The 16186-nt window shown below is 52.6% G+C and overlaps 1 protein-coding gene and 1 long non-coding RNA gene across 2 annotated transcripts in view; one reads left to right on the top strand and one right to left on the bottom strand.

The window, feature by feature from the left end:
• Positions 1 to 16186, top strand: part of FANCA (FA complementation group A) — a 674778-nt gene that overhangs the window by 569041 nt on the left and 89551 nt on the right. Inside the window, exon 38 of the mRNA XM_078671408.1 lies at positions 2922 to 2984. Within this exon, the coding sequence (XP_078527534.1) occupies positions 2922 to 2984 (63 nt within the window). The remainder of the gene's footprint in view (positions 1 to 2921; positions 2985 to 16186) is intronic.
• LOC144799833 (uncharacterized) overlaps positions 1 to 16186 on the bottom strand; it is a 90455-nt gene that overhangs the window by 22014 nt on the left and 52255 nt on the right. The gene's annotated exons all lie outside the window — the stretch shown is intronic.

The following is a 16186-nucleotide window of genomic DNA, read 5'->3' as shown; positions in this document are numbered from 1 at the left end:
ACAGGTTTAGATCTAGAAAATGAAGTGTATAATTTAGGTAACTATTCGTCGAATTTTATGGTCCTGAATGTTCAGTCTGATACTACTCCAGACTCACCTGCTATTTCAGTATTACCAGTCAAAGGCGAATTATGTGTTCGTAATAATGGTTCTGTACATGTAGGACATAGTGATTGTACTACTATTGTCAAGTATAGTGACAGTGGGAAATCTATTTTTAAAGCTTCACGTCATTCTTATTTTGTTTGTGGTCAAACTGCATATGTTCGTCTGCCCCTCGATTGGGAGGGAACCTGTTACATTGCCTTCCTACTGCCACCTGTTTTTCTAGCCCCACCTGACTACCATAGGAATTCCTACCTAGTACATACTAGACACAAGAGAAATCTCCCGATTGTCGACTATACTGAAACTGCTGCAGAGCAATTCATTGATATTGATAAAGGTGTTTTCCCTTATTTAGGTACAGTTGTAAATAGTAAGCTAATCCGTAGGTTAACAAGAACCCTTGAAGCTGTAGTAGATGAGACTGCCTCCGCTCTAGGTAACTTAACCGAAGAGCAATCCTTTATGAGAATTGTTGTGCTCCAGAATCGTCTCGTCCTTGACGTCATACTGGCCGATAGGGGTGGGGCCTGTAGAGTCATCGGATCTAGTTGCTGCATTTTCATTCCAAATAACGCGCCGTCTGTTTATTCAGCTATAACCAGACTCCATAAAATTGCCCATCTGTTACACCAAGATCCAGGCACCTGGACATGGTCCGGTTGGTTCTGGAATATAATTTCCGCCTGGGGATGGAAAGTCCTGTCCTTTCTAGGTATCGCAGTAGCGATCATATTCAGCTGCTGCCTCTGTATACAATGTGGCCCTGCGATTTGCGGCATTTGTGCTACCTCTTGTATTCCTAGTCCCAAGCCCCGTTCTAAATCTCGTTCCAAGACAATTCGAGATGAGCAAATGATACTGTATGAAATGATAGATGGTATCATGAATATTGATGTTTCCTGATGGAAACGTAGTGACAAGGAGGGAATGTGGAAAAGTAAATTTTGCCATGTTCTGTGTCCCTACGTGTCATCCATCATATGTTATGTGTGCATGATTAAATATGCATATGTATTCCCCATGTCCGATTCAAGACGCAATTATAGTTGTGTCCACCTCTGGTATGTCATTTCCCAGTTCTCGTGAGTAATATGAGTGTCAGGCCTATGTAAAGTTATGTTGCCACGTTTCTCAGTGTGCACGTTATTCTATTATAAAGTCCCCGTTTCTAGGCCTCAAAAGGGCCTGGACATCAGATTCAGCTCCTGTCTCCTGAAACCTCGCTGAGGAGCGATACAGCCCCCACCTGTATCCTCGACCCTTCACTTACTTCCTGCCTCGCAGTGCCCGGCCCAGCCTGGCTCAGTCTCTGAGTCTGCCAAGAGTATGTTATGATTCCAGTTATCAGTTCAGTCCTCCTTCTCTGCATTCCTAAGCTACTGAACTGCATCAATAGTTTCCGTCATTGTCTAGCCTTCACGTCTCCACGTTAGAGAAATACTGCATTTAATGGTCATTTCATATTCTTCATATTCTTCATCACGCACTACATGTAGAATAATGCATGGTCCAGTCTTAGAATCAAGTTAGCCTTTCCTCTCTTGACTTCTAGTTTATATCAACATGTTCTCTAAACATCAGATACTAGATACTGTTTAGGTACATGTCGCTCCGACCCTCCAGACTTCAGTCTCTGCTCCTAGTACAGAGTTCATAGCCCCCAGCTTCTCCTAGTAACACGTCATTGCCAGTTTGCGCGCACCACTAGGTTAGAGGTCCCGGCTCCTCAGGTAGCCCCCTCCATGGTTTCCGCCCCATTCATGACATATTCCGTTACGTTTGCATCACATGTCTATGTATACGCCCAGTTACACCTACTTTTCCCCCTTATCTTTCGCGACTGCTACGCGTCACGCCTTCTGCTCCACCCACTGCTACGCCTACTGCAATGTAATGCTATGTGTTTGCGTTATGTATATATGCTCATGTATTGTTATTAAAAGTCAGCGCGCTCATCCCAGATCCAGCCCCAGCAGCTGCTGGGCCCTGTCATCCTATTCCCATGCAGGTTGTCCTGTTCCTGTCCTTATGCTGTATTAAACCTGCAAAACTCCTACTACCTCGAATCTTGACTCTTATTTATTGAGCTATCTGTTATGATATATGTCTAGTCAAAAATAGGGTATTATTTATTTATTTACCACATTCCCACCACAATTACCACCACCACTTCTGCAACCTGTTTTCTTATGGCATTCGCTGTTCAAAATGATCTCCCACCCCTCTCCCAAATTGCGCAGGGTGGGTGGGTGGTATTAATTGCACTTTTCCCCTCTTGCTGGTGGTGTGTAGGAGTCAGGAAACAGCTGTCCCCACCTCTCCCGACTCCTTAAGTGCTTTCCTTAGCACCATCCCCTGTCCCTATCTAACCCCTACCTGGCCTCCTCATTGCACAAAGTTTCCCTTGAGAAGACTGGGCGGCACCTGTTGCTTTCCCCGGGTCCCTCCATCCTCCCCTCTGAGGTTGGTCATATGCCACGTGGCTGCCGATGCGAAGTTGCTTGGGGTTTGTTGCTCACCAGCGGGCCTCTGCCATCTGTTGTTGATCCCTGGGGGCCTTTTCGGGGCAAAGGGGCTTCGTCTAGCATGGCGTTGCCAGTATTTGGAGGGCACAGGCATAGGATCTTCACCAAGATGCTCCTTCCAAGCCGCCATCTTGGCCACTCCCCTCCCTGGCTTGTATTTTAAATCTGATGTCAAGGAGACTGATATTACCAATTGCTGCAGACATGCTACCTTAAAAGACCCATGTATACCATTGTCAGGAGAGCTGGTGATGTTATTGATTGGTATCCTATCTGCTTTTTTTGTAGCTCCTGGTGCCTCTGTTGTTCTTTTCTACAATGGATCTCATCTCTTCAAGATTAACATCAAAGGTAAGTTCACATTAGCACAATTTTAGTTATAGTTTCATAAAATTACCAAATAACTGGAAGCAGACACATGCTTACCTTAAGGTGCATGGATACATGTGAGATTCAACTGTACTGCGTGCAAAACTAAACGTCTTCAACAGATTACCACAATGTTGACACATTGTATTTCCAAAGATTTTTTAACTATACACTTCACTTTTGGCCATTATAAGTCATTTGAAATCATACCTTTGCTTCTACCGGGCATTATTCAGTAAATAGCTTAGTCCCTTGATAGGACCCTGGAAACATTGTTCATGTTTTCACAACACTGGGACTTGTGTTCCATGGTGTCACTCTGGTGTTTTTTGTAGTGTCTTCTGATCCTAACGCCATATTAACACATAAATGACACCCAATGCTAGATTCTTCTAAGTCCCTGTGATGGTCCACTGGTGTATGGATTACTAAACACTCTGCACACCTGTATCCAAAGGTCAAGCAATGCTTAAATTAATTTAGTTTTTTTGTTGAGAAAAAGGTGAAGCCACAAGTTGATTTCAGTGAACTCTCTGTGGTATTTGAATATCATACAGGTCTCTTAGCAAACTGTGCCCTGGAATGTATATGCATTCCTCTGGGTATAAATAAAGAAAGGAACTCCCTTACCAGGACCAAAGAAAGAACCAGAGCTGATGCTGAAAAGATATGAAAACATTTTGAGGTCTGGAACGCACATGTCTGTGTGAACGTGGGCAAGGTGAGGGCCGAGTGGTGGGTTCTGTATACTTCTGCAAATCTGGCACCGCCTAATGCATTGCAGTCTGAAACACTCGAGGTGAGCATTGGTATTGCTATTTGTTTGTAATCGTTACCACCCATCTGGATAATAGTATTCCATCACAGCCTATTCAGAGGTCCAGTAATTATCTACATATAAGATAAATGAACCATCAAATGGTTTTCTCTGCTTCGCCATGCTTGTTCCACAGCATGAATTTGGGTTTATAACACCACCACCAGCCTCCAAACCCTCCTAGTCTGACCTATCTGAAAGAGACACGTTAGTGATAGATTCCTTACCTTAGAATATCCCCAGGCGTCAGACTGGATCCGGAATTTTTTTGCGTAGCAGTACCCTTGCGCGTCGGTAGGCGTCGTCTGCGGCTCCGTGTCCGTCGTCGGCGTCGTGGGCGCCGTTATGACGTCGTCGGAGTACTTAGACGCCGCCTCCGCGTGCTGACGTCAGTTCTTCTTTTTTCCGCGCCAGCAGCGCAGATCCGGAAAAAGTGGTACCTTAGTCACTTTTTGACTAACCTTTTTTGATCTTTTGATCATCCTTTTTCGAAGTCTTCGACTCCGAACGGTGCCGGTAGGGATGCCAGGTTTCAAGCCCTGTGAGGAGTGCGACCGACTGATGTCGGTCACCGACCCTCACTGTCGGTGTCTCCACTGCCTCGGCGTCGATCACGACGACAAGACTTGCTCCGACTGTCGGGCTCTGACTTCGAAAGCTAGGCGGGAGCGGTCCGTAAGCGGCTCGAACTCCGGCAGTCGGCCCCGCGCCGAGAACGGTCCCGGTCCGCACGGAGGTCGAGGGACCGGTCGCCGGAGAGGAGCCATCGGAGCTCCGGGAGTCGACACAAGAAGTCGAAGAGACGTCATCGCTCTTCTGACTCCCCCCGACGCTCGCACGACGCGACCGGGGGTTCTGGTGACACCGCCCACGCGGCTCCGTCGGAGTCGCAGGCGACGCGTCCGGCCTCATACCCTCCGGTCCCTGGGCCTAACGCGACGCCGGAGGAGATCGAGCGTTTCCTAATGGCCATGAGGTCCCTCTCTCCTCCGACGGGCCCCGCGGCGCCTCCGGGCCCAGCCGACCCGTCTGGGGGGCCTAGCGGGTCGGGGGCTTCGGTCCCGACGCCGTTGGGTGCTTCGGCTCAGACGCCGCCGGCGCCGCAGGGCCCCACTGGATCCGGATCCGGGTCGCCGCCGGTGGACTTGACGACCTCTCCGGCGCCGACCCCCCAGGTGTCACCCCCGGCGCCGCACTCGGGCGGCGCCGTCCCCGATGCCTCCCTCGACCCGGTTCTGGCACCGAAGCGGCGCCGCTTCAGACGCCGTTCGGAGAGTTTACTTTCCATGAACCGGCCCCATCATTTTCTGACCCTGAGTATCAGGAGATGGGTGATGAGGAGTATTGGGAGGGGTCTGAAGACCCTCTGACACGTGAATGTCAGTCCCAGGAGGACTGGACAGGTGAACTTGGGGATGCCAGTGGTCTGGACACTTCGCCGGACACTGGCTTTGTCTCACCTCCTACCGTGGCTACGGAGGAGGGGGCAACCTATAGTGTGGTGTTAATGAGGGCAGCCAAGGCCTTGGGCCTTGAGCTCCCCGTCGCGGCCGTGAGGACTAACCTCCTCACTGAGGTCCTTAAGCCGCAGTCATGCTCAGCTGAGCCTCTGCTGCCGTTTAACGAGGCCTTGACCGACGTTCTTTTGGGCACTTGGTCCAAGCCCGCTACAGGTTCGCCTGTAGATAGGAACGTGGCCAGACGCCACCGCCCGGCTCCGGGTGACCCATGTTTCCTGTCCACCCACCCCACCCCGAGAGCCTGGTTATCCAGGCCTCCAATTCCCAGAACGCATTCCCGTCGGCTCCGCCGGACAGGGAATCCAAGAGGTATGAGCAGTACGGCAAAAAGATCTTCGCCTCCCTTAGTCTGGGACTGCGGTCTTCCAACACAGCATGCCTCTTGGGCCGCTACACCCACTCTCTGTGGGATACGGTTGCGGAAGTGCTGCCAGAGTGTCCGTTGGAGGTACGGGCCAAACTCGGCCAAGCCCTTGTGGAGGGCCGGGATGCAGCCAGATATTCTATCCGGTGTGGGCTGGATACCACCGACTCACTAGGTAGAGCGATGGCAACGACAGTGGCGGTCAGAGGTCACGCCTGGTTGAGGTCCGTCAACTTTTCGGCCGATGTCCAAAACACACTGATGGCCATGCCGTTTGATGGCCGTCGCCTTTTTGGCGACAAGGCAGACCATGCGCTTGAGCGCTTTAAGGACTCCAGGGCTACGGCCAAGTCCTTGGGCCTCTCGGCCCCGTGCCAGCAATCGGCTGCCTTTCACTCCTTTCGTGGCCACGGAAGGGGTGTACCCACACGTGCTGCCAGCCACGCTCCGCAGGGTAATACCCAACGCGGTGGCGGCTGTGGAAACCGCTGTGGAGGCGGCCGGGGACAACGGCGAGGTCAGTCCACACCTTCCCCCGCAGCATCCGCCTCAAAACCCTCCTAGTCCATGCTTTCAGGCCCATGTGACGCCAGTGGGGGGCAGGGTTCGCCATCACCTCCTCCACTGGCGCACTGTCACTTCGGACAGGTGGGTGCTGCAAATCATCCGAAGAGGCTACTCCCTCCCCTTCGAGGCGACCCCTCCAGCCATGCCACCGCAGTACCACTGAGTATCGGGGGATCATTTGCGGCTTCTGCAGGAGGAAGTTACGGCCCTCTTGGCCAAGGGGGCCATTGAGCGCGTTCCTGGGCCAGAAGTAGGGTGTGGTTGCTACTCCCACTACTTTCTGGTACCCAAGAAGGGCAAAGGGGGCCTACGCCCTATCTTGGACCTAAGGAACGTCAACGGCTTCCTCCGGAAGGAGAAGTTCGAAATGCTGACACTGGCTCAGGTCTTAGCAGCCCTGGACCCAGGAGACTGGATGGTAGCGTTGAACTTGCAGGACGCTTATTTCCACATCCCCGTCCTACCGGCCCACCGGCGCTACCTGCGGTTCACGGTTGGCCAAGAGCACTTTCAGTTTACCGTGCTCCCCTTCGGCCTTACCAGCGCCCCACGGGTGTTCACAAAGGTGATGGCGGTGGTCGCAGCTCATCTGCGCAGGTTAGGGGTTTCAGTCTTCCCTTACCTCGACGACTGGTTGTTAAAGGCGGGCTCGCCCCAAACAGTCGTCAGCCAACTCCAGACAACGGCAGACCTCCTGCACCAGCTGGGGTTCTCCCTCAATGTGCCGAAGTCACACCTGTGCCCCTCTCAGAAGCTCCTCTTCATCGGAGCGGTTCTGGACTCAGCGCAGTTTCGGGTTTATCCTCCCGAACAGCGGGTCCGGGATATTCAAGCTCTCATTCCACTCTTTCAGCCTTTATCCCGGGTCTCGGTCAGGTTGACGCTGCGGCTTCTGGGGCTGATGGCCTCCTGCATCCTACTGGTGCATCACGCCAGGCGGCGGATGCGGGCTCTGCAGTGGGACCTGAAGTTTCAGTGGGCCCAGCATCAGGGCAACCTGTCCGACCACGTCCTGATCTCGGAGGGCACTGCGAGACAACTGCAGTGGTGGCTCACGGACCGCGATTGGGTCAGCGGTAGATCCCTCTCCCTTCCCCAACCGGAGCACGTAGTCGTGACGGATGCGTCCCTCCAGGGCTGGGGAGGCCACATGGGAGAGGCGGAGATCAGAGGCCTCTGGTCTCCGGCGGGGGCCCGGCTCCACATCAACCTTTTGGAGTTGCCGGCAATTCGTCTAGCACTGAAAGCATTCCTCCCCTCTGTCCGGGGAGTGTAGTGCAGGTGTTCACGGACACCACCACCGCCATGTGGTACTGCAACAAACAGGGCGGGGTGGGGTCGTGGACCCTTTGCCAGGAGGCTCTGCGTCTCTGGCAGTGGCTGGAACGCCAGGGCGTGACCCTGGTGGCTCAACACCTGGCAGGTTCCCTGAACGCCAGGGCGGACGAGCTCAGCCGTCGGTGCATGATGGATCACGAATGGCATCTGAACTCGGACGTGGCGCAAGGCCTCTTTCAGCGATGGGGAGAGCCTTGGTTAGATCTATTCGCCACCGAAGAGAACGCGCAATGTCATCTGTTCTGCGAGTTGGAATTTCCAAGGCGGCACTCGCTCGGAGACGCTTTTCGTCGTGAGTGGAGTTGCGGTCTGTTGTACGCCTTTCCGCCTATACCACTTCTGCCCAGAGTGCTGAAGAAGATCAAGCGCGACCGGGCACAAGTCATCCTTGTGGCTCCGGACTGGGCACGAAGGTACTGGTATCCAGAGCTACTCAGTATGTCAGTCGATCCCCCGGTTCGTCTGCCTCTTCAGGAGGACCTTCTGTCGCAGCAGCAGGGGACGGTCCTCCACCCGAACCTGTCCAGTCTCCACCTCCATGCTTGGAGATTGAGCGGCGACAGTTGAGGCCATTTGACTTGCCTCCTGAAGTCTGTAACGTCATTCTGGCAGCCAGGCGTCCCTCCACAAAGTCCGTATACGCCTGCAGGTGGAACAGATTTGTGGCATGGTGCACAGCAAAGGCTGTGGATCCTCTTGCTGCCCCTCTCTCTGAGGTTCTTATCTTCCTTCTTTCTCTTGCCCAGCAGGGCTCTGCTCTGGGCACTATCAAGGGCTACCTTTCTGCACTTTCAGCCTTTCTAAGGATGCCTGATCAACCTTCTTTGTTCAAGTCCCCTATTGTAAATCGCTTTCTGAAGGGCATCACACACACGTTCCCTCCTGTTCCGTTTGTGATGCCTCAGTGGGACTTGAACCTGGTTCTTACATTTCTGATGTGCGCTCCCTTTGAGCCACTTCACAACTGTCCTCTCCGCCTTCTTACTTTGAAGACTGCTTTCCTGGTTGCCATCACCTCTGCCAGGAGAGTGAGTGAGCTCCAGGCCCTTTCTTGTACTCCTCCTTTCCTTTCTGTCCATCCGGACAAAGTTGTGTTGCGTACTAAGCCATCTTTCCTGTCCAAGGTTGTCACGGCCTTCCACATCGGGCAGTCTATCACCTTGTCCACCTTCTTTCCGCCACCGCATCCCTCTAAAGAGGAAGAGCGGCTCCACCGTCTGGACCCAAAACGTGCGCTCTCGTTCTATTTGGATCGCACACGCCAGTTCCGGGTGGATGACCAACTCTTTGTTGGTTACGTGGGCGCCAAGAAGGGGAAAGCGGTGCACAAGAGGACCATCTCCTGGTGGATCATCTTGTGTATCCAGGCATGTTACTCCTTGGCTAAAAAGGAGCCCCCTGTTGGATTGCGGGCTCATTCCACCCGAGCCACGGCGACTACAACTGCCCTGGGCCGGGGAGTGCCCTTACAAGACATCTGTCAGGCAGCTACGTGGGCCTCGCTGCACACGTTTGCAAGACACTACTGCCTCGACAGCCAAGTCCGGAGGGATGGCTTCTTTGGCCGTTCTGTCCTCCAGGACTTTCTGGTGTGATTATTGGTTCGCAGACCCACCACCGGGGTTGGTATTGCTGGGGTATCTATTCTAAGGTAAGGAATCTATCACTAACGTGTCTCTTTCAGATGCACAAGTTACTACTTGTGTAACGATATATCTGTAAGAGACATTAGTTAGTGATAGATTCCTTACCGACCCACCCATCCCCCCCGTTCTGCAAACCGATATCTAGGGTTAGGGTTATCCCCTTTCAGGGCCCTAGTTTCAATGGCACCAGTGTTGGTTTTTTACATGGCTCAGCGCTTCTGGCTCGAAAAAGCTGTGTATAAGAACTGACGTCAGCACGCGGAGGCGGCATCTAAGTACTCCGACGACATCATCACGGCGCCGATGACGGACGCGGAGCCGCAGACGACGCCTACCGACGCGCAAGGGTACTGCTACGCAAAAAATTTCCGGATCCAGTCTGACGCCTGGGGATATTCTAAGGTAAGGAATCTATCACTAACTAATGTCTCTTACAGATATATCGTTACACAAGTAGTAACTTGTGCTTCACGCCCACCAGAGGCCAGTGGGCGGCAGGATTCACTATCACCTCTCCCACTGGCAAAACATCACGTCGGACATTTGGGTTTTACAGATAGTCCAAAGGGGCTACTCCCTCCCCTTCAAGACTAACTCTCCTTCCATGCCACCAGCACTCCATTGCATGTCAGATGATCACTTGACCCTTCTTCACAAGGAAGATGCAGCCCTCTTGGCCAAGGGAGCTATCGAAAGGTTCCCTGTGACAGAAGTAGGTCGTGGTTGTTACTCCCGCTACTTTCTGGTACCCAAGAAGGACAAAGGCCTGCGTCCTATCTTAAACCTCAGGGGCCTCAACCGCTTTCTCCGGAAGGAGAAGGAAGCGGCAACACCTGGCAGGTTCCCTGAACGTCAGGACAACAAACTCAGCCACTGGTGCATGATAGATCACGAATGGCGTCTTCACTCAGAGGTGGTGCAAGGTCTCCTTAAGCAGAAGGGAGAGCCTTGGTTAGATCTGTTGGCCCCCGAAGAGAACACACAATGTCAGTAGTTCTGCTCATTGGAAATTCCAAGGCGGCACTCGTGCAGTTGCGGTCCACTATATGCCTTTCCGACTACACCACTTCTGCCCAGGGTGCTGAAGAAGATCAAGCGTGACTGGGTACAAAGAGCCTGATATCCCGAGCTCTGGAACATGGCCATCGATCCTCCGATCAGACTGCCCCTTTGGGAGGGTCTTCTGTAGCAGCAGCAGTGAGCAGTCCTCCACCCAAACCTGTCCAGCCTCCACTTCCTTGCGTGGAGATTGAGCGATGACAGTTGACAGCTTTCGACCTTCCTCCCGAAGTCTGTAACTTTATCTTGGCAGCCAGGCACCCCTCCACCAAAACGGTATACGCCTGTAGATGGAGCAAATTTGTGGCATGGTGCACAGCAAAGGCTGTGGATCCCCTTTCTGCCCATCTTTCAGAGGTTCTCCTCTTCATTCTTTCTTTGGCCCAGCAGGGTTCTGCTCTAGGCACTCTAAAAGGCTATCTTTCTGCCATTTCGGCCTTTCTTCACCTTCCTGATCAACCTTCTCTTTTTCCCCTATTGTAAATCGTTTCCTTAGGAGCGTCCTGAAGCCTTCAGAAGCGGTCGCTCCTTACGCTGCTCCCTGTGGTATCGTAGCGCTTTACTACCAGATTGCTCTTTAAAAGCTCGCATTGCTCAGTTTGCTCTTTAAAAGCTCGCATTGTTCAGATTGGTCTTTGAAAGCTCGCTTTGCTCAGATTGGTCTTTGAAAGCTCGCTTTGCTCCTGCAATCATTAGTGCCTACTTGCTGTAAATTTTTGTATCGTAGCGCTTGCCGCCTTTGCCTGTATAAATCTTTTGTGCCTGATTGTGCCGGTGCCACTGCCCACTACATAGCGCTCACTAAGGTTGTGCCCCAATCCAGTTTAGCTTTTGGCTTGCTGCCATTTTGTTGTTTGTTGTTTGTGCCTCCCTGCCCGGCTCTCCACCCCGCTCCCGCCTCCCAGCTGCTCCTCCCTCGCCCATCCCCACTCCACTATCCACATATGACAGATGCTTTTGCGCGCAGCGTTCACGCGTAGCGGACGCGCCCTATGCGCGCCGAAGGTGCGCCAAAGGTAAGCCCGTCTGCGCCCGTCCGCGCCTGGACCGCGCCCAGCGCCAAACCCCCTGGCCCCCGCAAAATCCACTCCGCCCGCATTACGTACGACGCCGCAACCCTCTCAGCCCTTAACCCCGGCCGCCCACCCATCTGCTACCAAGCCGTCCCAGGACACACCCATGGACCCTTCACCTGCCACTCCTGCAAGTTCGACTGCATCAGAACTCACACCAAATTCACAAACTCCAAACAGAGCTCCGACACCAACCACCTAAAGTGCATCCTGCTCAACACCCGCTCGGTCCACAAACACGCCGTTGAACTCTGGAACCTACTCGGCACTACATCGCCGGATGTCGCCTTCCTTACAGAAACCTGGATGAATGCCTCATCAGCGCCCGACATCGCCATAGCCATCCCGGACGGCTACAAGATCATCCGAAAGGACCGAACCAACCAAACAGGAGGAGGCATCGCCATCGTACATAAGAACACCATCCACATCACGACCAGCTCCGACGATTACCTCACAACCGCCGAACACCTTCACTTCCAGATCCACACCGACCCCAAGACCACACTCAGAGGCACCCTCATCTACAGACCACCAGGACCCCGCACACAATTCAGCGAAGACATGACCGACTTCATCAGCCCACACGCCCTCCCCTCCGAGGACTACATTCTACTGGGAGACCTAAACTTCCACCTGGAAAAGAAAAACGACAGCAACACTACCACCCTTCTGGACAACCTGGCCAACCTCGGACTCGAACAACTTGTCAATACCACCACCCACTATGCCGGACACACACTCGACCCAATCTTCACCTCCATCTGCACCCGACATCGCCATAGCCATCCCTGACGGCTACAAGATCATCCGAAAGGACCGCATCAACCAAACAGGAGGAGGCATCGCCATTGTCCATAAGAACACCATCCGCATCACAACCAGTTCCGACGATGACCTCGCAGCCGCCGAACACCTTCACTTCCAGATCCGCACCGACCCCAAGACCACACTCAGAGGCACCCTCATCTACAGGCCACCAGGACCCCGCACACAATTCAGCGAAGACATCACTGAATTCATCAGCCCACACGCTCTCCCCTCCGAGGACTACATTCTACTGGGAGACCTCAACTTCCACCTGGAAAAGAACAACGACAGCAACACCACCACCCTTCTAGACAACCTCGCCAATCTCGGACTCAAACAACTTGTTGACACCCCCACCCACTATGCCGGACACACGCTCGACCCAATCTTCACCTCCAGCAAGCACATCTCCTTCAATCACACCACAGCTCTCCACTGGACTGACCACAGCTGCGTTCATTTCAACTACAAAAAGACCTCGACCCACAACCTATTCCCCGAAGAAAGTGGAACAAAATTACCACAGACCAGCTCTTCACATCGCTTCACCAAAACACCCCCCCGCCAAATCATCGGACCCAAACCAAGCAGCCACCAACCTCACACAATGGATCACCCACAGCGCCGACGAACTAGCACCCTTGAAAAACCATCAAATCAAGCAAGGTAGCAAAAAAGCCCCCTGGTTCAACGATGACCTTAACCACTTGGATGCTAAGCCAGTGCCTGGACATTTAATGTAATTTCCATTGAAATCAATGGGCACTCCATGACGAGCTGAGCTCGTCATCAGCATGGAAGTGGTTGAAATCCAAGAAGTTCTGTCGTACCCTCGAGAAAGCCTGGAGAAAAAACCCTACCACTGACAACCTGACCACCTTCAAGAACGCCACCCGCAAACACCACCAACTGATCCGATCCACCAAGAAATCAGCATTCAAGGATTGCCTTGACAACAACGCCCAAAACAGCAAGGAACTATTCAACATCGTCAAAGAATTCACCAACCCTACCGCCGGCACCAACGACATCACTCCCTCCCAAGACCTCTGCAACTCCCTAGCCTCATTCTTCCACAACAAAATCGCTGACATACACAACAGCTTTGGAAACCAATCCGAAGACCAGTCCACTCCACCCACCTCCGAACCTAAACCACCCTCTAACATCCTTTGCGACTGGAACCCAATCACCACTGAAGACACCATCCGCCTGATGAACTCCATCAACTCGGGATCGCCAACTGACCCATGCCCCCACCACATTTTCAACAAAGCAAACTCCATTATCGCACCCCATCTCCGTGACGTCATCAACTGCTCCTTCAACTCCGCTACCGTCCCGGAAAGCTGGAAACATGCCGAACTCAGCGCCCTTCTAAAAATAAAAAACACAGCGGACCCCACTGAACTTAAGAACTACCGCCCCATTTCGCTCCTCCCATTCCCTGCCAAAGTCATTGAGAAAACCGTCAACAGTCAGCTCGCCGCCTTCCTCGAATCCAACAAATCCCTCGACCCCTCACAGTCCGGCTTCCGAGCCAAACACAGCACCGAAACCGCCCTCATCGCAGCAACAGACGACATTCGAACTCTACTGGACAACGGAGAAACAGTTGCCCTCATCCTACTTGACCTCTCCGCAGCCTTCGACACAGTCTGTCATAGCACCCTCATACAACGCCTTCACAACGTCGGAATACAAGGAAAAGCATTGGACTGGATCATCTCGTTCCTCGCCGGAAGAACCCAGAGAGTCCGCCTCCCCCCTTTTAGATCAGAGGCCACCGAAGTCATCTGCGGCGTACCACAAGGATCATCACTCAGTCCCACCCTCTTCAACATTTACATGAGTCCCCTCGCATCCATCGCACGCCAACACAACCTCAACATCATCTCTTACGCAGACGACACCCAGCTGATCCTCTCCCTCACCAAAGACCCAAACACCGCCAAAACCAACTTACACGAAGGAATGAAAGAAGTAGCCGCGTGGATGAAGAACAGCCATTTAAAACTGAACTCGGACAAAACGGAAGTCCTCATCTTAGGCTCATCCCCCGCTGCCTGGGACAACTCATGGTGGCCACCGGCCCTGGGAACCGCACCCATACCTACGGACCACGCACGTAACCTGGGCTTCATCCTGGACTCCTCCCTCTCGATGACCAGACAAGTCAACGCCGTCTCATCATCATGCTTCAACATCCTACACATGCTCAAAAAAATCTTCCGCTAGATCCCCACCGAAACAAGAAAGACGGTCACCCACGCACTGGTCACAAGCCGACTGGATTACGGAAACACCCTTTACGCCGGAACCACAGCCAAACTACAGAAAAAACTCCAACGCATCCAAAACGCCTCAGCCAGACTCATACTGGACATCCCCCGTCAAGCTCACATTGCCAGTCACCTGAAAGACCTCCACTGGCTCCCCGTCAACAAGAGAATAACGTTCCGTCTCCTCACCCACGCACACAAAGCCCTCTATGACCTAGGTCCCGAATGCCTCAACACGCGACTGTCCTTCTACACCCCCACCCGCCAACTACGATCGTCCAACCAAGCCCTCGCCGCAATTCCGCGCATCCATAGATCCACCATGGGTGGAAGATCCTGCTCCTACTTAGCGGCCAAGACTTGGAATTCCCTCCCCACCCACCTCCGCCTTACACAGAACCACCTCTCCTTCAGAAAGCAACTAAAAACTTGGATATTCGATAAGTAAAGTACCACCCTCCCTCAAGCGCCTTGAGACCCTCTGGGTGAGTAGTGCGCTATACAAATTCTCGAACTTGAACTTGAGCATTACTCACGTTTCCTCCTATTCCTTTCGTAATACCCCAGTGGGACTTGACTTACCTTATGTGCTCTCCTTTCGAGCCGCTACATAACTGTCCTCCCAGACTTTTGACATTCAACACTGCCTTTTTGGTTGCCATCACCTCTGCTCGTAGGGTGAGTGAGCTTCAGGCTCACTAACCCTACGAGCTCGACCTTCTTTTCTTCCCAAAGTGATTACCTCTTTCCTTATAGGACAGACCATCACTTTGCCCACCTTCTTTCTGCCCCCACATCCTTCTGTCTGGATCCAAAACGTGCGCTTTCATTCTATCTGGATCCAACAAAATAATTCCGGGTGGATGATCAGCTCTTTGTTGGCTATGTGGGCGCCAAGAGAGGTCGGGCCGTGCAAAAGCAGAACATTTTTGATGGGTCGTTCCTTGCATCAAAATGTGTTATTCCTTAGCGAAAAAGGAACCTCCGCTGTGGCTGCGTGTCCATTCCACCAGGGCGACGGCAGCCACTACTGCTTTGGGTTATTGAGTCCCCTTCATGATATCTGCCAGGCAGCCACGTGGGCTTCATTGCACACGTTTACCAAACATTACTGCCTGGACAGCCAAGTCTGGAGAGACTTCTTCTTTGGCCGTTCAGTTCTCCAGGACTTTCTGGTGTGAACTTAGTTTGCAGACCCACCTCCAGGGTTGCGATTGCTGGGGTATCTATTGTAAGGTAAGAAATCCATAACTAATAGTCTCTTTCAGATGAACAAGTTACTTACCTTTGGTAAAGATATATCTGTGGGAGACATATATTAGTTATGGATTCCTTATTGCCCCACCCATCCTCTTCATTCTGTGAACTGACTTCTTTGGTAAGGGACTTCCTTTCAGGGCCCTAGTTTTGTGCACCAGTGGTTAGTTTCTTGCATGGCTCTGCGCTTCTGGCGTGGAATGTCTGACGTCAGCGCGCAGGGGCGGCGTCTAAGTAAATACCGCATCATCATTCCGGCGATCAGGACGCCAGCGACAAACGTAGCGTCGACCGACGCCATTTAACTTCTTTTAATATTAGTGCTGAGTTGAGTAAACAGCAGCCGAGTGCCGCTATTGACAAGGGGGGCACATGTAAAGGCCAGGAGGTCTGTATGCAGCCCCCGGGCCGTACTTTTGAGTTTCACTGTTCTAAGGTGTCTCTTCCCCAA

Source organism: Lissotriton helveticus, chromosome 12, assembly GCF_964261635.1.
Source record: "Lissotriton helveticus chromosome 12, aLisHel1.1, whole genome shotgun sequence".
NCBI classification, from domain to species: Eukaryota; Metazoa; Chordata; class Amphibia; order Caudata; family Salamandridae; genus Lissotriton; species Lissotriton helveticus.
This window is presented reverse-complemented; position numbering and strand designations above follow the sequence as displayed.